Below are 21,943 nucleotides of genomic sequence, written 5' to 3'. Positions count from 1 at the left end.
TTTGTTTTTAAATTCATTTAAAAAATAGTATTACTAATTATTAATTTTGAATTGCTATTATTTATTTAAAAAATCAATTATACTTTTGTAAGATGTTAATATCCATATTTATATAATATTTATAAAAATATAATTTATGATTTTATTATAATCATTATTCATATTTTATTAAAAATTATTTTTCAATTTATTTGTAATTAAAAAATTATTTTTATTTTTAATAAGACTTGAATTAAATTTAGTTTATATTATAAAAATTGAATTCACAATTCATCTTTTATAAAATCAAAATTTTAAAAAAATTAAAAACAACTTATCTAAAAAGGTTATTTGTTTTTAAAATTTTAAAAATATTTTTTAAATGCAGAAATCAAAATACATCTTATTAAAGCATAAGTCGGATTTCATTTCCTTTGAAATCATTCTTGATTTCACTCTCTTTATCACTTGAATCATCCGAACACAAAAATAGATAAATCTCATTATCACTTGAATCATCCAAACATGGGAATAGATGAAAAAAAGAATGAGATATTTATTCATAGGTCTCATTTTTTTTATACCAAAGATGACGCTTCAAGTTACATTTCTTTCTACTTTTTCTCTCCATTTTCTTTCTCTAGTATTTTTCCCCAAATTTTGCAGGAATCAAACATAGTCTTAGCATTTTTTTTTTCCTTTCCTTAGTAATTTCTGAAAATTAAACATAGTCAAAGACTAAAATTGTTTTTACATGCAGAGCAAGGCATGAGTTGAGGGGTGGAAGGGAAGACAACATTAAAATTGAACCTGCAGGGATATGAAGTGGACACAAGTCTTCATCCCATCTTAAGACCCAACTGTCTGTGTATTAATTCACATATTCCAAGTAGAGGCAGATTTGTTTTCTGCTCAAATCCAACACCATCCAAATAATCAAAGTTCTGTGAAAATCAAACAAGCAACTCAAAACTAACAGTTTTTATAAAAGGAAAATTTCAAGCAAATTTTTAGAAATTCATCCCAATTCTCAGTCAAACCCAAAAAATAAATAAATAAAGAACAAAGAACAAAGAACAAAGAACAAAGAAAAAAGAGATGTTCTTCAATTTTTCCCAATTTTGAATTGAACATTCTGTATTTTGGCTGAATTCCCAAGACTAGAGGCAGATTTTAATCCCAATTTGATTTGGGGTGCCCCATTCAAATCCAAATTCAGCCCATTCCCAGCAAAATTTGAATATGACAATGTTTGCCACCCAAACAAGAAATTCAAAAACAAAGGGGAAAATACTCTGACCAACACCTCAACATATTACCTGCTCAAATTGGACTTATCCATATGTTTCCAAGTACTGGATCCAGGCTTCTGGAGCCATGACATTGATGACAATAAAGTAAGAATCATCCAAGGTAAAAAGATGTGAGACCAAATCATCTTATTTGATAACAAAATGAATAAGTAAAAGACTAAAAGTACTGTTGGACATCTGCAACAAAAACAGAGGCTTGTGGTAGATCACAATGTCTTTTTACAGCATCTTAAAGCTCATCAAGTGTACTCAGTACAGAGCAAAGCCAGGTCCAGTTCCCCTCACCTCAGACTCTAGTCACTCGATTAACATTGGGGTCCTGGCCACTTAACTGAACACTCTATATGTTCTTTTATAGTAGTAGAGCTCATGAATTTGCAGGATGCATGATGGTACATGGTTGTTGATTCTGCAAAGTCTAGGCAGTTCCTCAGATTGATGCATGAAGGTACTTGGACTGTTGGACAAGTATTGTTGATGGAGCTGGGAAAATATAAAAGGAGAACAAAAGGCTACATACCACTATGCTCAAGCTCTGAGCAACAGGCATTGGGTTTCTCTTCATTTCTATGTCACATATGAGTTAGAAGTTAAGATGGAGCAAACATAAAATTCTCCATTACTAGTTAAACAAGCAGTCCATCTTTGACTGCATGGAAGTAAGACTTGTACCTCTGTGCTAATCCAAACATGCCTAGTGTACCCCCTGTGTGAAGCATCACCACTTTTGCACCCCCTTTAGCTTCCTCTTGACTAAGTAGTGTTGCCAGTTCCCAAGCAGCTAAAGTATATATGGGATCCACTAGAATACCAGTTTGTTGTGCAATTTGTTGGCATGCTTCTACTTCCCCTTTCTTCACATTGCCGAATCTGGAAGGGAATAAAAGAAACCTCTCAGTTAAGAATAGTGACTAGAATAAGAATCATCTCAATACTTAAAATATACACATCATTTAAGACAGACTTCTAGCAAGTCAAAATGCAAAGAAATAGTGATTGGTTTTTGAACTTTCCAAAGGTAAAGATAATAAATATAAAAGGTCAGTCCATCAAGGTTGTAAAAGAGGAGTCAAAAGGATTGGGTGGGCCTAACCATTTCAAACAGCAACGAATTAAATTCTCTTATCTTCAGATCAACATGACCCAAAATTCCCACTAATATGTGGCTCCTTTATGGAGTGAAAAGTAGATTTTGGAATTACCAGACCCTGGATATATCATCATTGTGATAACTAGTAACAGAGAGATGTTAGTTTCATTCCTTATTTTTTGTTGTTTAAAACATTTTTTTTTCTCCTTGAAGGACACTTCCTTTCCATTTACCTCTTTTTTTTTTTTCTAAATAATTCATGTTTATGAAAAAAAGAATGGAACATAATTCATGTTTGCATGATTACATATAGAAGCAATGAACTTAGTTTCCTATGGTGGTCGGCAACGAGAATTAATTGAATGGGTTTGGAACAATACCATTGAGTATAAGAAAAAGATCAGTAACTATGACAACATATCATTACTCACTTCCTTGGATGGTCACGTTCTACCCAATGAACAATCCCACCATCCATCCCCTTGAGGACATGATCAATATGATGAAAAGCAGTACAGTGCTTGAAATCGGAAATTAAGCATTTCTCCTTTTTTCTGTAACCATCAACGGTATCAGCCAACATGACTCCAGTTACCTCCCATGAGAGCCTGACAAAACAACAGCAGTCTTTACTATTCTGAGTCCAACATAGCATGCTTATACAAAAGTCCAAACCTTACATGGAAGTAAAAGCAATCATTTTATATGTAATACAAACTGGAACACACCCTAAACATAAGGCTCCAAGTCCTAAACCAACAGCTGTTGTCCCAGTACCAGCATCTACAACAATTTTTAAGGTCCTCTCCTTTCCAAATAAATGGTTCTGGGACAAGTACTGCACAAGGCGAATCATACCTATGGAGAGAAAAAACCATAATTGAGTGAAGCAATTGTAGCAATAAAGTAGTTATTGTTTCAAGGAAACAAGAGCCAACTTGAAGCCCAAAACTATTACTATAATATACATTTTGTAAGATAAAAGACCTACAAGAACCACAAAATAAGTCAGCAAATGACTACAGATATGAAGAAAAGATAGCCTAACATAATCAAAATTAGTCTTTCATAAACTGTCATTCAGGACACTATGAAAACCATCAACCAATAGTCACTAGAGAACCCAAAAAAGGGGGTTGTAAATAGAAGAGAGATAACCAAAAAGGAGACCATAGCATCTGACACTACACATTATAAGTTCTTATCTATTTCATTGGCCATACTTCTTCTGATCACTCAAAAGAATTCCACTGTCTGTCATTACCATCAATTTGATATGTTTTAAGCATAAGAGAGGGCAACATACCCACTCACCCTCATTTGCACCATGCATATGATTGAGACTAAATAAACCATCTACACAAGTTTCATGGGAGAAGCAGATGCATTAATATTTCTGTATGTTAAGTCTATTCTCGCATAGGAGGAATAGGAGCTGGAAATGTTACACAAGCCCTAAAAGACATGCAGATTCATAGTTTGCAAACCCAGCTAAGATATGGCACTAATCACCTAAAATACAAATCCAATCTTACCAAGTAAACCTACAGCATCTGCTGCACCTTCATTGATAATAGCAACCTTTCTTGGATGACTATCAGCATTCATATGAGCATCAATTTGCACAAGATTTGGTTTTCCAGATGTTTGAGTTGTAAAAGAGGTCTCAAGAAGATCATTGAACCACACAACAGAACCACTGTTGCCTGCCACCAAATCAGCATGCCTGGTGAGCATTTCTTCCCTCTTGGCATAAAGAGATCTTGGAACATATTTCACATTTCCATATAATGTGGAAATCAGATTGTAGCCTGTCAGAATTTCAGGTCGTTCCCCTCGTAGCAGCAAATGTGATTTTAGTCCTCTCTCAGCACATGAAACAGCTTCACAATATGCAAATCAATAAAAGGAATATCACTTGACTGAACAAATTTCAGAGGAAAATTCTAGTATAACAGCAACTGGAAATCACCTACCAACTGCTGCTGCATGTGCACTTTGACAACCTCCACATGAAACCTAGAAAGTATCCCAACAAGATGTTATTTTATTCTGGAAGTCCCCAAAAATGAATGAGCATTATTTGACACTGTAACTTGCATGTCTATCAAGGAAAAAGAAGCAAACATTGCATGTTGAGAACATGCAAGGGCTGAGATCCACCATTTAACAAAATCCACCCAAAAAATATGCAAATGCCAACATGATTAAATTTTGATAACCATTTGTTGTAGAAATCTTATAAAACTACTTTTCATATTTGTTCAGTGAGTTCAGTCTCTTGAACTTGATGTATAGCACAAAAAAGAGTATCATCAAAGAAATTAGCATCAAATCTCATGCTAGAAACTCATCCAACTATGATAGGCCAGGAGAATGTATATGTATCACATATTTCCATCATCAAAGCCATCTTAGATGGAATAGGGCGACTAAAAGCAATAGCTGTCTTAAATGGAAAGGTAAAACTCTAGATAACGCTGTATTAAATGGGAAAAGAAAACCATCTAACCACATCAGTCACTGAATGATCTTCAACAAGAGGAAGTAGTCCATCCAGTTTTCTTGCTTTATTACCGTTTACCAGTGGATGCAACAAATCATCCCTGACAACATAGAAGGATGGGTCTTGATTGCAATTATCCGCAGTGCCATGACCTAACGATGGATGAGTATCGCTTGAGAAGGAAATGTTACCAAGCAGTCCATTCCCATGTAGCATAGTAGAAAGCTTTATTTGATGAATTGTGGTATTTGGGTTGAGTAATGTCCATCTTCTGTCAAGTAATTTTGTCACGAACTCCTCACCACACAGTTTGAGCTCAGAAACGCCCTAGAAATTAAGAGAAAATCATTGATCAACCATTGGACACAATGCTCCAAAACCAATCTTAATTGTAAACAAAAGCAACAAAAAAGAAAAAAAAAAGATGTAATAATAATGACATAATAATAAAGGCTAGATGCAAACCAACAACCTATCTTAGTTTTATGGGATTCAAAAGACATGAATGCAGAGGAAAAATTATTCATTCAATCCACCCATTGATCATAGTATTTGCACATTATACCTACATTTGAAGAAAAAAGCTTTGGTTAAGCTGCTTCAATCACCAAGGATTTTCCCTCTCAATGCTATTCTTTCATATGTAACCATTGCAAGTTTGTGTGGGTGATGTTTCATAGGGTATTCTTTTCAAGTGTATCTTCCATAAAGCACAAGAGTGCTTATATAGACCTTAGGATAGGACATAAAAACCAAACTACCCTTGGTGACATAGCCTTAGCCACGACCCTTATATTACACCCAAGACTACATGGCGCAACCCAATTCTCCAATTGCTCAATTAATTAATTGTATGCTTAATTAAATAGCTTGAATGGGGACCACTAAGACCCATAGAATAACTAGCTCCCATAGAATAATTTTACAAGGGCTGTAATTAATCTTTACCCCACCAAAGAAGATTAATTGCAGTTCAATGAAAATTATGATGAAGTAATTACCCAATAAATGTTTTGTCCACATCCTATAATACCATTGCATGATGTTCCCTATGAACCAATAGTTATAATTTGAATTGGAATTTGTTATACACTATTTGAATTACATCTTTATGTCATAAATCCATTTTATTTCTATGGATCAATTGAAATATCTATATTCCTTAGGAAGTTAGGATGAAAATCAAATTCCAACTTAATGGAATTACAATGACCATGGATTAAACTTGATCATTAATCTTAGGATTACTTAAGATGATAAATTGTCTCAAATACCAAGATATCATGGTTCTATATTCAAGATCCATTTTACTACAAGTTGAATTAAATAATCATCCAATAAAACAAGAATATATGATCATTTTAAAATCTCACTCCAGTATAAACTCAAAACAATTATTAATTCAACATTAGCTCAATGACCTTTCAAGATTGAAAACACATGCAACATAGTACATTAGAGAAAGTACAAGTCCAACTAATAGCATTTATGACACACATCTTTATAGGTCTAGTTCAATCTATTACACATACACTAGGCACATTCACCTCAGAATCCAATTCTAATGACCAAGACAAGTAATTTCACAAATGAAAGGTGATGCATTACGACCTCTACTAAATTGCTCAAATTCATAAATGGTCGTCAACTACCTATCAAGTCACAAGGATCCCATGTTTGTCTCTTATGTATATCCTTATATACCCAAATCTTGTTCAATGCACTTGATTAAGCATAATGCGTGTAAAGACAATCCTCAAACAAATTAAACATCCCTAAAAATGTCAGCAAAATAAATCATATTGATATGATTAATAACATTTATTTGTTTTGGAAAGAAGTCTTAGTTGGTGTTTGATAAAACTAGAAATTAAATACTTAAAAACCTTTGTGCTAAATTGTAAGTGTTGGATTAATAGAAGTGAAAAGTATTTGATATTATCTTAGGTTTAAGTGTTGAATGTGATTTGACCATTTGATAATGAAAATAGTTTAAGTCTAAAAATGATTCCTTTTTACAAATTTTAACCTTATAATTATCATATGACATCTTTAAAAATTTAAGCATTATACACCATGAAAATAAAAAATATATTGTTTAAGTGATTAAATCTTATTTAATAATATAATTTCATATGTTAGAATTAAAACTATACAAAATATTGTTATTTTTTAATCTACAAAAATGTAATGACTATTTTCTAATCATCATTTAATTCAAAAGAAATATAAATGTTTAAAAAGTTTCTTGGTACTTACCTTCCACTAGGGAAAAAATTGATATTAAACCTTCATTCAAAACTATGTATTAACTTCAAAATTTTGATTATAAGAATAGAATTAATTAAATAAATTTTTCCTTTGTAATTTTATTTTTATTTTATATAATAAAAACTTTATTTTTAAAAAAGTTTAATTTTAATTTAAAAAAAGATTCAGAGTACTTCTCATAAATCCACCCATTTTGCTACTATGTTTTTTTATCTTAATTAATTTGACTATAAAGAATAAATGAATTATATGTAGATTTATGATTAAACATAATTTAACTTTACCCTAAAAATATCTCATAAAAAGTAAATAATAATAATAAAAAGACAATGAATCATATAATTTGCTTCATCATAATATTTTTTTATTTTAATAAAAACTATTTACAGTGTGTTCGGTTCTTGAAAAATGCTATGAAAAGGGAAAAATATTAAGAAAAATCATTCTCCTCAAGGAAAATGAGATACAAAAAATAATAATAATAATAAGAAGAAGAAAGAAAATATTATGGAAAATTTTAAAATATTTTCCTAAAAAAATAATAAGGAAAGTTTAAGAATGTGCATTTTAAGGTTGCAACTTGGACAAGTTGGCCCAACCCAACTTGATCCCAACCCGATATTTGGATAGGCTTGGACAAACATTTTCATTACTCAAGTTGAGCTTGGGTTAAGTTTTCTCAACCCGAGCTCAATTTGGGTTGGGCTCGAGCTAAGGTTCGAATAACCTAAGCCTAACCCAAGCCCGATTTAATATGTTTATTATCCTATATGATAATATCCATTTTCTTTTTAGATTTCAAAGAAAAAATGTTAAATTATAATTATATCATATGCTTTTAAATTTTTTTAAAAAAAGACTTATAAGTTTATTTTTATTTTTTTTCATATATTTTTTCATTTTTTTTAAAAGATATATAAGTTTATTTTTACTTTTTTATTATTATCTTGAAATTTTGTGTTATTTGTTATTTTAATTTATGGTATAAATATATAGAAAAAAAAAAGTTTTTTAAAAACCATTATGAATGGATTTTGAATTATGCAACCCGATCAACCCAAGTTTAACTCGATCAACTTAAGTTTAACCCGATCAACCTGAATTTAACCCAACCAACCAGAGAATCAATCAGAGTTTATAAAAATGAGGTTGTGTTGAGCTTGGACTGAGTACCTCAAGTTAAAGGTCAGGTTGATTGTTTCTCAATTCAAGTTAGGCTCGGGTTAGTCATCAACTCGACCAACCCGCCCAAGTTGCAACCTTAGTGTATTTATTAACAATTTAAATTTATTTTTCTCAAAATTTTTATGAATAATGAACTAAAGGAAATTTTATTCACCATTTTTCCTTCTATTTTATCTTTCTAATTTTTTGTCAATTTTTTTTAATAACTAAATATAGTATATTTTTTTTTTAAGAAACATACAATAAGAAAATCAATAAAAACAAATTATAGTATGAAAATTGCAACCAAAAAAAAAAATCTTATATAGCATAAATAGTTTATAGTAGATAAAAAATAATGTATTACTTACTTTATTTCAGAATAATTTTTATTTTTTTATCAAAATCATTTAGAGAAATATAATCACAATTTTCAGTTTCTTCATTAACCCTTTAATGAAAAAATAGTTCTTACAAAAATTAGGAAGAGTTTATTCGGAATTCTAATTTTATTATATTAAATAACTAGAAACAAAAGATTTGATGCTAAAAGAAATTCAATATTAACATAACTCAATAAAAAATAGGTGTTTTTATAATTTTAATTTTTTCAGTAATAAGTAGCTAGCTATTTTATCAGACACCCCTTACTTTCTATGGCTAATTCTAACATGTTTGTACTTTATAGTGCAGTATGACTAGAAACAGAACAAAAACTTACATTGCTATAGACTAAGCACTAACCAATATCCACTGCCCACAGTTACTACATTGATGCTCTAATGGATGTAATCCTGAAATTTTGTTTAATCCGTTTGGAACTAAAGCTCAATTTGTTAGTATAGAACTGCACAATTATAGATTCTTTCCTGGAATACTTACTCAGAAAGGCAAATAGTTGTAAATAACAGAATGAGATTTTATCACGAATACTGGGAAAGTAATAGATATCGAACCCATATCAAGATCCTTAGTATCTGAACTAATAATCAGTTTATCACATGATCCCAACCACAGAATTGAACCAAACCCTAATTTTCTAAACAATTCATCATCTGTTTAACTTACAAATGTCCCATTAGCGACAAGTAAAGAAAATTATAAACGGTGGAAGAGATATAGAGAGAGACCTGAGAAGTGGTTGAACGGAAATCATTTCCCAAGGATGAAAGTGGAGGATGCCTTGGTAGACGGTGAAGCTTCATATTCAGCAGAGGCACAGCAATGGAAACCATCCGGCTAAGAGGATAAATGCGTATTTGAAGGCTGGTTCCCTTGCAGTTATGCTTTTAAGTAACCGTACAATTTAAAATAAGTTTTTGCCATTAGTGAAAGATCGAAATATTGGAAATGGGTAAAATATTGATGACTAGATTTTATAGAAATTTTGATAAATATCGGATGAAAATTTAAAAAAAAAATGATAAAATATAATAATTCATTTCCAACCATATAGATATTATTCATTCTAAACCCAAATAAATTTTTACATTGTCTACAAGTTAAAAATTCATACTTACGTAGTATCATAAAATTTTTTTCATATAAATACAATGTCTTTGTTGTATTACACAATATTACAGAATTAAATAAATAGATATTTCTCATAGAATCAAATAAACTCTCACATTATAGTCAAAAATCGGTACTGATATCATTTATAATAACCCATATCTAACAATATAAATATTATTTACTTTATCCTTAAAAGGTTCTTACAGTTTTAAAACAAATATATAGGATTAACAATATGAATATTACTTATTTTAAATTTAAAGGGTCTTCACAGTTTTAAAACAAGTATATAGGATTAAAGAGAAACTCATACTTATATGGTATAAAGAATTTTTTCATATAAATCAGAACTAATAAGAAAAACTACAAAATGATTAGATTTTTTTTTTCCATTTTTAGCCTTTTGAGTTTGGATTGAAAAAAAAAAAGCTTAACCCAATTTCAAGCTGAGTATCAAACTGGCCCAAAAGCATATATTTGGATTCGGGCAAGTTGGATTGGATTTGGGAAAGTTGCACCGGGGCCAACCCGTTCCATTAGATTTGGATTAGATCGGGCAAACCCGGAAAGCTGCACCCCAACTCCATTTCCCTTCAAGGGTTTTTCTAGGGTTTCTCTTGAGTCGTCTGCTTTGCGCAACCAGACAATGCGGCCTCAACACGTGAATTCGGAGGCGCTCTCTGCCTCCGGCAGGACCTCCGAGAAACTGAGCCTCCCAGCGCTGCAATCCAAGATGAAGTGTGACCCAGAAGGTTACGAGTCCGAACTCCTCCTCCTCTACAGCCAATTCAACTCCTCCCTCGAGCTCTTCCAACAGCAAGCTGTCTTCACCTCCATCAGCGGCGTGGACACCGACCCCGCTGTCGCCAAGGACCTTGGCGACAGGGCCGTCTTCTTGTCTCACCTCACCCCATTTTACCCCAAACATCTCGCTGAGTTCCCCAAACAACTCGCTCAGTTCCTCCGCTCAACCGCTCGTTCGCTTCCATCGTCGCTTCGCTGCCATGTTGCTCAAGCCCTCATTCTTCTCATCAATCGGAAGGTATGTGGGACTTCTTTTTCTAACATTTTTTACCTTTTTTTTGTTGGATTTGATGGCCTCTCCGTAGAAATTTTTACACAAAAAGTCGAGTCTTGAATGTATATGTTCCTCATGATTTTGGACCCAAAAAACAAAAACAAAAACAAATTTTGGTCAAATGATTTTATCATGGGAACGCAATGGAATGGAACATGTGTTTGTTTGGCTACAGAAAAATGAAAAAGACGAGAAAATGTTGAATTTTTTGAACCTGGATTTTTAATTATTTGGGACTGGAGAAATAATAAACCTCCACTCAACTGAACCTTAACGCTACAATCATAATATTCAAAAATCTATTGACACATATTCTTGTTTAGTAGATAGTTGATATTGGTGACACTCTTGCATTGTTCTTGGAGCTTCAAACTCTCGGTGATAGGGCTTTGAGAAAATTGGCATTTTCTCATGTTGTTCATAGTATCAAGAGAATGAACCAGAAGCATAAGAATGAGGCTCAGAATCGTGCACTTCAAAACATATTGTTTCCGATGCTACAGGTTAGTAATTCTCCTTTTCCTGTGCTTCTGTCATATGATTCCAGATTTTCGAGCTGTTCCAAACTCCTTTTTGAATTATATGTTGTGATAGCAAGAGGATGAAGCACAAGCTAAGAGATCGCTTATCACACTTTGTGATCTTCATCGCAGAAAGGTGTGGTTTGATGATAGAACCGCCAATGCAGTCTGTACAGCATGTTTTCATTCATCATCGAGGTGTGCATTTTTCTTAGATGTTTGTTGTATCATTTCCTGGGCTTAATTTAAGCAACTAATGAACTACTATCTGTACCTGAATTATTTAGGATCATGATTGCTGCTTTATCCTTTCTTCTTGACTATGAAAAGATTGAAGATGATGATGACAGTGACGGTTCAAGCAGTGAAGATGAGACTCCCCAAAAGCCTCAAGTTGTCCTAAGTAAAGGGGATGTTTATAAGGTCAGTTGTGCCATATGACTTGGTAACTCCTTGCAATTTAGAGTATCCTAATTTCTCCTGAGACTAATAATTCTTCTAATGCATGATGATTCCTGGTATATAAGAATATATTACCAACCCTTATTTAATGAAGTAAACACCACATATCCATATGATTCCATCGATATTGAACTGTATCAATTATTACCAAGAAATTGGAAATTGATTTAGATTAATTGTTGTTTTGGTTTCAGTGTCCTTTATTTTCATCCTCCATGAGCATAAAGTGTTAGATTATCCAATTTTTAGGGGGTACAAAACAGTAAAAGTTCCCTGAAATGCTTTCTTTTTCAGGATGGATAGGTTTTCTGTAATGCTTTGATAGTTGAAAATGTTTTCTGTAGCTCCTCTGTAAAATTTAGACTACACATCATGTTAATTCTAATGTTGTTATTTCTTATTGGACTTCAGGCACACCATAAAGGTACACTTGCAAGCAAGAAGAAAAAAAAGGCAAAATTGCAGCGTGTGATTCGTAATATGAAAAGGAAGCAGCGCCTATCATCAGAAAAAGTGATTTCAAATAACTATTCACCACTTAACCATCTGAAAGATGCGCAGGTTTTTGTTTACATATGATCATCTTATTCCAATTCTTAATTACTCTATATCCACAGGATCAAGAAGATTTCTAACTTATATTCTATAACAGGGATTTTCTGAGAAACTATTCTCTCGTCTTCAAACATGCAATGAACGGTTTGAGGTAGAACTCTTTGATGTTTTATTCTGGTATATTTTATTTGTCTCTTTGCTGATAGACTAGTACTGCAACTGATGTTTGAGCTACTTCTATTGATCTGTGCGTTTCACTAATGTCTTTTCCTGCTTAAAGTTTCTCCTTTTGTAAGTTTGCATGGTAGGGATAGTTTTTTTTTTTTTTTAATATTGTTAATTGTTGTTGGCATACCAGTTTTCTGGCTGTCATCATCAATTAAAGGTGGCACACACTTAGATTTGTGTAATAACTATAAATATTTTTTTAAAAAAAAAACACTTAGATTTGTGTAATGCGGGGAAATTAGGGCTTGGGAATAATTGGAAAGTGGCGTTGCTGATTTAAGCACGAGAGAAAGGAGGGAAAAGTATTAAATGGAGGTGTCAAAGGTGGGAAGAGAAATTTGATGCTGTTTCTTATAATGATTTTGGAAGAAAATTTTCCTGGATGGAGATGGGCTTGTTTGGATTTTCACTGGAGTCTAGGGGCCGTTCACCAGGAAGGAAAGGGAGTCTATGTGGGAGGAGCTAGGGGCAATAAGGGGCATATGGGACGATCCCTGGTGTTTAGGGGGCGACTTTAATGTCACCCTCTCCCAAAGGGAAAGGAGTAGTCAAGGTAGTTTAAGTGGAGCAATGAGAAGGTTTGCTCAGGTGGTTGATGATCTAGAGCTCCTAGATCTCCCTCTACAAGGGGGTGTGTTCTCCTGGAGCGAGGGTAGGAACAATCAGTCCTGGGCTAGACTGGATCGTTTCCTGGTGACTCAAAGTTGGCTTGATTTGTTTAGGGGGGTTGTCCAAAGTAGGCTTTCCAGGCCTACTTCAGATCACTTCCCCATTCTGTTGAAGGGTGGCGGGCTAAGTCGGGGACCCTCACAATTCAGGTTTGAAAACATGTGGCTAAAGGTTGATGGTTTTAAGGATCTCCTTCGGGATTGGTGGCAGGGAGCGGGGAGGAGAGGGAGGGCCAGCTTTAGACTGACTGCTAAGATGAAGGTGTTGAAGGAGAAAATTAAAGTTTGGAACAGGGATGTGTTTGGTAGGCTGGAAGTTAATAAAAGCTCAGCTCTCCAGCAAGTTGATTTTTGGGATAGGGTGGAATGTGATAGGGGCCTGTCAGAAAGAGAAACGGAATTGAAAAATGAAGCTAAGGAAACCTTTAAAAAGTGGGTACTCTTGGAAGAAACCCATTGGAGACAATTGTTAAGGGAGTTGTGGCTAAAGGAAGGGGATAAGAACACATGGTTTTTCCACTGGATGGCCAACGCCCACTGGAGAAACAACTCTTTGGACAGAATTAAGATCAATGGGGTGGAGTTGGCTGAGGAGCGGGAGGTGAGGGAGGGGATTGTGGATGCTTTTCAGCATCAGCTCTTGGAAGAGCCAGGTTGAAGAGCTGGCATTGAGGGGTTGCACCTTCAATGTCTAAACCACAATGAAGCTGAAGCTCTAGAGACGCCCTTTACTGAGGAAGAAATTTTCTTAGCTCTGATGGAAATGAACGGAGACAAGGCTCCAAGCCCGAATGGGTTTATTGTGGCCTTTTGGCAATCTTGTTGGGATTTTGTGAAGGAGGAGGTTGTAGAGCTGTTTAAGGAATTTTATGACGAGAAATCTTTTGCTAAAAGCCTAAATACTACCTTCTTGGTCCTTATCCCAAAAAAAGGTGGGGCTGAGGATCTCGGGGATTTTCGGCCCATCAGCCTTTTAGGGGGGCTGTACAAGCTTCTGGCCAAAGTGCTGGCCAATAGGCTGAATAAGGTGTTAGGTAAGGTGGTCTCGGCGGATCAAAATGCGTTTGTGAGGGGAAGACAGATTCTGGGCGCCTCTCTTATAGCTAATGAAGTGGTTGATTATTGGCAGAAGCGGAATGAGAAAGGGCTGGTTTGCAAATTGGATATTGAAAAAGCCTATGATAGTATTAATTGGAACTTCCTTATGAAGGTTTTGCATAAGATGGGCTTTGGGTCTCGTTGGATGGAATGGATTTGGTGATGCATCTCAACTGCAAAATTTTCTGTTCTTGTCAACGGGGTGCCAGCAGGCTTCTTTTCCAGCTCTAAGGGGCTGCGTCAAGGATATCCCATTTCTCCTTACCTTTTTGTTCTAGGTATGGAAGTGCTGAGTGCACTCATAAGAAGGGTTGTTGAGAGGGGCTTCATTTTTTGTTGTAGACTTAGAGGGAGAGAGGGGATGGAGATGAATGTGTCCCACTTGCTCTTTGCTGATGACACAATTATCTTCTGTGAAGCAAGGAAGGAGCATCTAACTCATCTTGGCTGGATTTTGGCGTGGTTTGAGGCGGCTTCTAGTGTTAGGATTAATCTGGCCAAGAGTGAATTAATTCCTGTTGGGGAGGTTGAAGATATTGAGGAAATGGCTATGGAGTTAGGGTGCAGAGTGGGGGGTCTTCCTGTTAAGTATTTGGGGCTGCCCCTTGGAGCCCATCACAAGGCCTTGTCTATGTGGGATGGGGTGGAGGAAAGAATGAGAAGATTAGCTCTTTGGAAAAGGCATTATTTGTCTAAGGGCGAGAGAATTACCCTCATTAAAAGTACATTGGTCAGCATTCCCATCTACCAATTGTCCCTTTTCAAAATGCCCAAGTTAGTGGTAAAAAGGCTTGAAAAATTACAAAGAGATTTTCTTTGGGGAGGGGGAAGCCTAGAAAGGAAAATCCACTTAATCAATTGGGAGGTGGTATGCACTCAAAAGAAGACGGGGGGTCTTGGCATTAGGAAGATTGTGTTATTGAACAAGGCTTTGCTGGGTAAGCAGATTTGGAGATTTGCCTTTGAAAAAGATTTATTTTGGAAGAAGGTGATCAGGGTGAAGTATGGCCAAGAGGGATGTGGTTGGAGAACTAATGAAGCTCGTGGTACTTTTGGAGTGGGGGTTTGGAAGGAGATCCTGAAGGAGGCAAGTTGGTGTTGGGATAACATGGAGTTCAAGGTGGGGAGGGGGACTAAGGTCAAGTTCTGGACCGACCATTGGTGCGGCAATGCAGCACTGTCCCAAAATTTTCCCCAGCTTTATGCCATGGCGGTCTTTAGAAATGCAACGGTCAATGAAGTGTGGGATTCAAGCCTTGGTCAAGGAGGGTAGAATCTCAGATTGTCTAGAGATTCTAATGATTGGGAGCTGGATTTAATAGAAAGCTGCTTCTTTTGCTAAGGGACTTCAGGATGTCCTCAGAAGAGGACTCAGTGTTATGGAAAGGAGGGGGTCTTGATATTTTTCGGATTCGGGAGGCTTATAATTTGTTGGCTGCCCCCAATCCCCTTGTCTTTCCGAAAAAGAGCATTTGGGTGGATAAGGTCCCAACCAAAGTTGCTTTCTTTGTGTGGGAGGCCACTTGGGAAAAAATCCTCACGTTGGATAGGCTTCAAAAGCGAGGGTAGCAGCTCCCTAATCGTTGTTATTTGTGTGGCTGTGAAGAGGAAAATGTAAATCACATTCTTTTACACTGTACAGTGGTCAGGGTCCTCTGGAAGATCGTCCTTGCCTTGTTTAGGGTTAAGTGGGTGTTCCCAGAGATAGTCAAAAAGGTGCTATTTTGTTGGAGGGGCCCTTTTGTGGGCAAAAAGAGGAAAAAGATTTAGAATTTCATCCCGTTGTGTATTTTTTGGACGGTTTGGAAGGAAAGAAATAGGTTAGCTTTTAGAGGGGGTTCTTTAGCTATTCAGACACTCAAGAATTCTTTTGTATGTAGTTTGTGGAGTTGGGCTAAGGTGTATATGGGAGAGGAGTCCTCTTCGCTTTTAGGCTTCTTGGAGTGGTTAGCGGCTCCTTAAGGGCTGGTGAGGTTGTTCTGTTTATGCATTTTTTGCTTTGTGGCTGCTTTGTATACTCCCTGTATGCTTTGTGGCCTTCCGACCTTTTTTAATATATTTTGTGCTCATTTATAAAAAAAAAAAGATGGAGAACTATGATTTTGGGGTGTCGGCAAACTTGACATCTATTGTCATCTTCATTCTGGAGAACTTGTTGCAGCTAGGAAGGATTCCATTATTTTCCTTTATTGTCATTACTCTTAGCATTAAATTATTTTTGGCTATTTTCAATATTAAATTGATCATGGTATTTAACCAATATTCTAGAGAAGATTTGTATGGCTAATAATTAGGACAATGACACTTTGGATGTTGTAATGACTCATGAGTCAACTTTTGCTTAATTTATCATTTTACTTCATGGAACCTTCAGTTAAGGTTCAAAAACTTGACTAGAATGAGTCACAGAATTCTTCCTATTTGGTAGATGAAGTTCTGTTTTTTTTGTCTTTTTTTTAGTTTTATATCTGGTCAGCTTCTTACCATGTCAACTTGAGCTGCTAATTTCATGTTTCATGTATTTGGAAAATCACCTCATGCATGCGTATGTTTATTTTTTGTTTGTCCTATGTAGGTTAAGATGATGATGTTGAAAGTAATTGCTCGAACAGTTGGGCTTCACCGGTTGATTTTACTAAATTTTTATCCTTTTCTCCAGAAATATGTTCAGGTATGTTGTCCTGCTGATGCAATGAAATTGTTGCTTGTTCTCTTTCTTAATTTGAAGTATGCTTTTGGTGTTTGCAGCCCCATCAACGTGATGTCACAAATTTACTTGCAGCGGCAGTTCAGGCATGCCATGACATGGTACAATACAGTTTTATGATTGGATCTTAACAATCTATAGAATCCAATCAATTTAGCCCTTTTTTTTGTTGCTCCTTGTTAATTTTCTATTCCCCTCTTGCTAATTCAATTAATCCTGTTTTAACCAGGTGCCTCCTGATGCAGTTGAACCACTATTCAAACAAATCGTAAATCAGTTTGTACATGATCGTTCACGGACAGAGGTATTGTACAGAAACTGGATAAAATTAAAATGTTTTTCGTTGGCAATGGATTGATCATTGACTTTGACCTTTTCTTTTGTTAGGCTATTGCTGTGGGACTGAATGTAGTAAGGGAAATATGTCTGCGCATACCTTTGGTATACAACCTATCCGTGTTATTAGTCCCTTTTACCTTTCATTTCCAAATGTTGATGAGTTTATATGTATATCTTTGATCTAATGTCAATAGTTGTTTCAGTTCAAGTAATTTGACACATGTTCTTTATGTTCTGACTTTTTAATTCCTTGGTTTTTCTGTGCCATTCATTTTCATGCTTCAACTTGGAAACTCTGCCAATTGTGTATTTTATTGCTGATGGCTAGTTGATGACGGAAGACTTGCTGCAAGACCTTGTTTTGTATAAGAAATCACATGAGAAAGCTGTTTCAACAGCAGCTCGTTCACTCATTACATTATTTAGAGAGGTATTAGATCTCTCTCTCTCTCTCTCTCTCTCTGTTTGTGTGCTTACATGTGTGTGTTTGTGCTCATGCGAGTGCATGCATGATTAATTTATCAAGACTAACTATTTCTTATACCTTCTCATTAAAAAAACTATATCTTTTACTTGCAGATTTGCCCTTCTCTGCTGATTAAAAAAGATCGTGGACGACCTACTGACCCAAAGGCAAAGCCAAAAGCGTTTGGAGAAGTGAATGTTGTCAGTAGTGTTCCTGGTGCTGAGTTATTACAACATGATGATGATGATGATGATGATGATGATGTGAATGATGACAATTCTGATGAGACTGGATTCAGTGATTGTGATGATAGTCATGATAGTGATGTGAAGTTTGCTGCTAGTGATGGTGAACAAAATGAGCTAGACAATCATAATTCTGACCTTTTCAGAAAAGATAGCACTAATGATGTACAAGTTGCAGAAGTGGCTGAAGATGAAGATGGCAATAATATTACTGATGATGATTCTGTTGATGTCAGTGATGATGATGATGATGATGATGACAATGAGAGCGGCGGTAGTGGTGATGAGGATGATGATGATGGTGTCAGTGACGATGTTGATGGGGAAGAAGAGGAGGGGGAGAAGGAATTTAATGGTTCTCATAAAACTAATGACCATGATGATGGGAATGATGGTACTGGAGAAGAAAAATCTAAAGCAAGGAAGAGGAAGGCTTTGGATTTTGAGGGACAATTGAATGCTGCTGATACTAGTCTTCGGGCTCTTAAGAGATTAGCAGGGGCAAAGATGGGGCATGCCCCATTGGACTCAACAGATGGTATTCTTTCTAATGAAGACTTCCAACGGATTAAAGACCTAAAGGTATGTTGCCACTTTTCTTTTTCTGAGTTAAAGTTCACACTTTTGGATAACATTTACATGGATCAAGGGACACTTCTCAGTTTGAAAATTTCCTTCTTCTTCTTCTTCTTTTCTCATTTTTCTTTTGGGCCATAATCAGGCAAAGGAGGAAGCCAAATTTGCTTTGGCTCAGCATGGGTTGTTAAGGAAAGGCTCAGATGCAAAATCAACAGGTTTTAAGATTCCAACTTCTGATCAGCTGAGTGTTAAACGAGTGGATCCTGCTATGCTTGAGGTAAGTTTTCTGCTTGCTGGCCCTGTGTACGATCAGCTTGTTTATTGTGTCTTGTAAGTGAACGTGGAGTTACAGATAAAAAATATACACATCTTGGATGGTATAAACAGGAAACTGTGGTGAAGTACAGGCAAATTGTTGAGAAGAAAATACAGAAACAACAAGATGCTATAACTTTTACTTCCTCAAGTTGCTATGTGCTCGTGCTTGCATGATGAGTTTCTTTTTCTAATGTTTTTTTTTCTTTTTCTAATAAATGGAAACTTTGTTGAAAAACTATAATGAAAAAAGAGGGAGGGGGTGGATACCATTCAAATCTGACTTAGAGAAAAGCTACAAGTCTGAGAGGCTATAAAAACAGCCACTAAGAATAATATTCAACCAGTCGTTTTACAAGGATAGGAATGACCCTGAAAGAAAGCAGGAGAAGGAAAGCTGAAAACTGAGCTCTTACTCTTTTGGTCACATTGAACACCTTTGAGAAACAACACCACCAACCCCCCCTCCGCACCCCAATCACACATAACCTGTAATTTTGGAGTTCTTTTGTTTTCAAAGGATCCAAATAAAAAGATCAATTATAAAGCACCTTTCCTTTCCTCTAGTGCCAAAAGCCTCCCAATACCAAGCAGTGAGATGATCAGCAAAAGAAGCTTGGAGCACCCTGGTGAATCCAAATCAAAGAGTATATCGTGTTCACAGTTGTGTTTATTAATATTAGGAACCCTTTTCTCAGAAAATGTTGCCCAAATGAAGATGATATTTCATAGGGATGTGACAGGGTAGGAACTTGAGGTTTAGGAGCCAACTTGAACAATAGGCAGATTCCTATATTTTGTTGTCTAACTGATTTTCCCTTGTGGAGTAATTGTGCAGAGGATGTTGGTTGAAGGATATTCCTGAATTGGTTATGTTCTTGAGCCTAGGACCAGTCTTCTTCTCTTGTTGAGAGAAATCTGGAATGTGATTGATCACTCACTATCCTTAGTAATAGCAAAAAGTAATGGAATTTTGCCCGTCATGATTCTTTTCCAAATTGCACGAAACAACTTTACTATCAAAATCCAATCTGCTTGGATTTGGTACCTTTCACTTCTAAGTTCACACACATTGTATTTGAGAAACAGAACATTTTTAAAAAGGTGATCCACTCTGTGAAAACAGTAGTGTGCTAAACTCTTAGTGCCCTTTTTCATTAAACCATTTATTAAAAGGAATGTCGCTATAAATTCCAAGAATTCCTGTATTAGGGAACCAGACATAATTATTTGGCTCCATTAATATTTTATATTTCAGAAAGTAATTAGAAATTAATCATGAAAATTTTGAGAAACTAGCAGCCTGACAGAATCAGCAAAAAAATTGAGAATGGTCTTTGAGAATATGGTAGTTGAACTTGATGGAGAAAAAAAGGATGCATCAGCATACTACTGAAGTATGTTTAAGAAATTCTGGTCGTGTATACTTAAAAGAAAAGTCATGTTTAGTTTGAACCTTTCTGAAGTTGCAAAAATTTGTGAGATGTTCGGCTGATCTTTCATCCCTTACTGATTCCCATTTTTTTTCAGTGCTTAATAATTCTGTGCAAAGATTATGTTCTTGAGTATTTCCTCATCTCCTTTCCCTTTGAAAGACTGTCTGCAACTTTATGTTTGATTCTTATATACAAATATATCTGGCTTCTCTTTGTATGCATTTTATAGGTTAATATAAGGAAAAAGCTAAGTAAAGAGGAAAGATTGGAACTGGTGAGAGCAGGGAGAGAGGACAGAGGGAAGTACCAGGCCCGAGCTGCAGTGAAACAGAAGAAGGTATGTTTTGCTTCTTTTATGTACTTAATTTTCAGAATCATAGTAATTTTTCCCTTTCCTTTTGTCTGTAAAGTGGAATGTAGTGTCAGATATGGTACTCTCAATAATTTTTGGTGAGCATTGTGCTTGATTGAGGGCACAAAAGCATTATACATGGGATCCAATCCATAAAATTTGAGAAATGCTAACTTCTATTCTCCCTCCTGTTAGATGTCATGGGTGCCACCAAGGAGATGCTCCATGTGGATGCTTTGTTTTGCATTGTCTGATTACCTTTATTGTTGTGTTTGTGTACAGACTGGTGGTTTGAGCAATCGGCAGAAGGAACACAAGAAGGCCATGCCTCTAGCTGCTAAGCGATCCAAGATACAAAAATCACGAGAGGTGAAAAGGAAACAACAGCGTCGTTCTGGTAAACAGTTTCGTGGGAGGAAAGCATGGAAGTGATTTGGGATTTGTGTCTGTCCTTCCCATAGCTCAAAATACACTCTGTTACCCCTTTTTTTGTCTGATGAGAGAGTGTGTGCGTGCGTATTTAAGGTGGGTGATTTTCCTTTCCCAATTCTCTTTCCAGTAGGAATGTATGTTGCTGATTATTTTGAAAGCCAACGAAAAAAAATAATTCCGTTTAGTGAATTATCTACCAAGTCCGTTGTCTCATTAACAGTGATTGATTCAGTCTCTTCTCTTTTTGGCGTAATGGAAAGTCTCGAGGGGACATGGATGTTGGTGAAACGGTACAATTTGTTTGTTCCAAGTATTTTTTGGTTATCCACGGCCCAAGGTTGTTCATGGGCTGATCATTAGATAAATTGTAAAAACAAAAAAAAAATATATATATATATATACAACTTTACATTTTAGCATCCTTCAAAAACTGTAGGACCTGACGTGGAAATGTTGTGAAGTCCAAAGATTAAAAGTTCTCCAAAATTTTACTTTGTTTTAAGTGATGCATCTTGTATGATTTCCCCTTTTTAAATTGTAGCACAGGCAGCGCATAGTGTGGTATACTAAGACAGTTTGGTCAGTTTTTGGATAAAAAATGAGTTGAATCAATATAAGCGATTT

The 21,943-nt window shown here is 35.5% G+C and overlaps 2 protein-coding genes across 3 annotated transcripts; one reads left to right on the top strand and one right to left on the bottom strand.

Annotated features, from left to right (window-relative positions):
- Positions 1-1,403: 1,403 nt before the first annotated feature.
- On the bottom strand, positions 1,404-9,615 carry LOC100247322 (D-cysteine desulfhydrase 2, mitochondrial). Of its 2 annotated transcripts, XM_010652543.3 has the most exons (8): positions 9,454-9,569; positions 5,080-5,215; positions 4,895-4,988; positions 4,359-4,401; positions 3,918-4,265; positions 3,111-3,240; positions 2,814-2,990; positions 1,404-2,162 (listed from the first exon to the last, which is right to left on the bottom strand). In XM_010652543.3, the coding sequence occupies exons 2-8, from the start codon at positions 5,154-5,156 to the stop codon at positions 1,919-1,921; spliced, it is 1,113 nt and encodes a 370-aa protein (XP_010650845.1). In that variant the 5' UTR covers positions 5,157-5,215; positions 9,454-9,569; the 3' UTR covers positions 1,404-1,918. The 2 variants fall into 2 exon arrangements, with proteins under 2 accessions (XP_010650845.1, XP_002282104.1); XM_002282068.4 differs by having other exon boundaries at positions 4,895-5,215; positions 9,454-9,615.
- Positions 9,616-10,261: 646 nt separating this feature from the next.
- On the top strand, positions 10,262-21,749 carry LOC100252440 (uncharacterized). Its single transcript, XM_002282061.5, has 15 exons — positions 10,262-10,880; positions 11,243-11,419; positions 11,511-11,635; positions 11,725-11,860; positions 12,311-12,460; positions 12,552-12,605; positions 17,024-17,119; positions 17,197-17,256; positions 17,385-17,459; positions 17,543-17,596; positions 17,823-17,924; positions 18,074-18,787; positions 18,927-19,061; positions 20,765-20,872; positions 21,170-21,749. Exons 1-15 carry the CDS (start codon positions 10,485-10,487, stop codon positions 21,317-21,319), a joined length of 2,532 nt encoding a protein of 843 aa, XP_002282097.1. The 5' UTR covers positions 10,262-10,484; the 3' UTR covers positions 21,320-21,749.
- The last annotated feature ends 194 nt before the right edge of the window (positions 21,750-21,943 follow it).

This window comes from Vitis vinifera, chromosome 1 (genome assembly GCF_030704535.1).
Source record: "Vitis vinifera cultivar Pinot Noir 40024 chromosome 1, ASM3070453v1".
Taxonomy (NCBI): Eukaryota; Viridiplantae; Streptophyta; class Magnoliopsida; order Vitales; family Vitaceae; genus Vitis; species Vitis vinifera.
The sequence above is the reverse complement of the archived record's forward strand: the minus strand, read 5'-3'. Positions and strand labels throughout refer to the sequence as shown.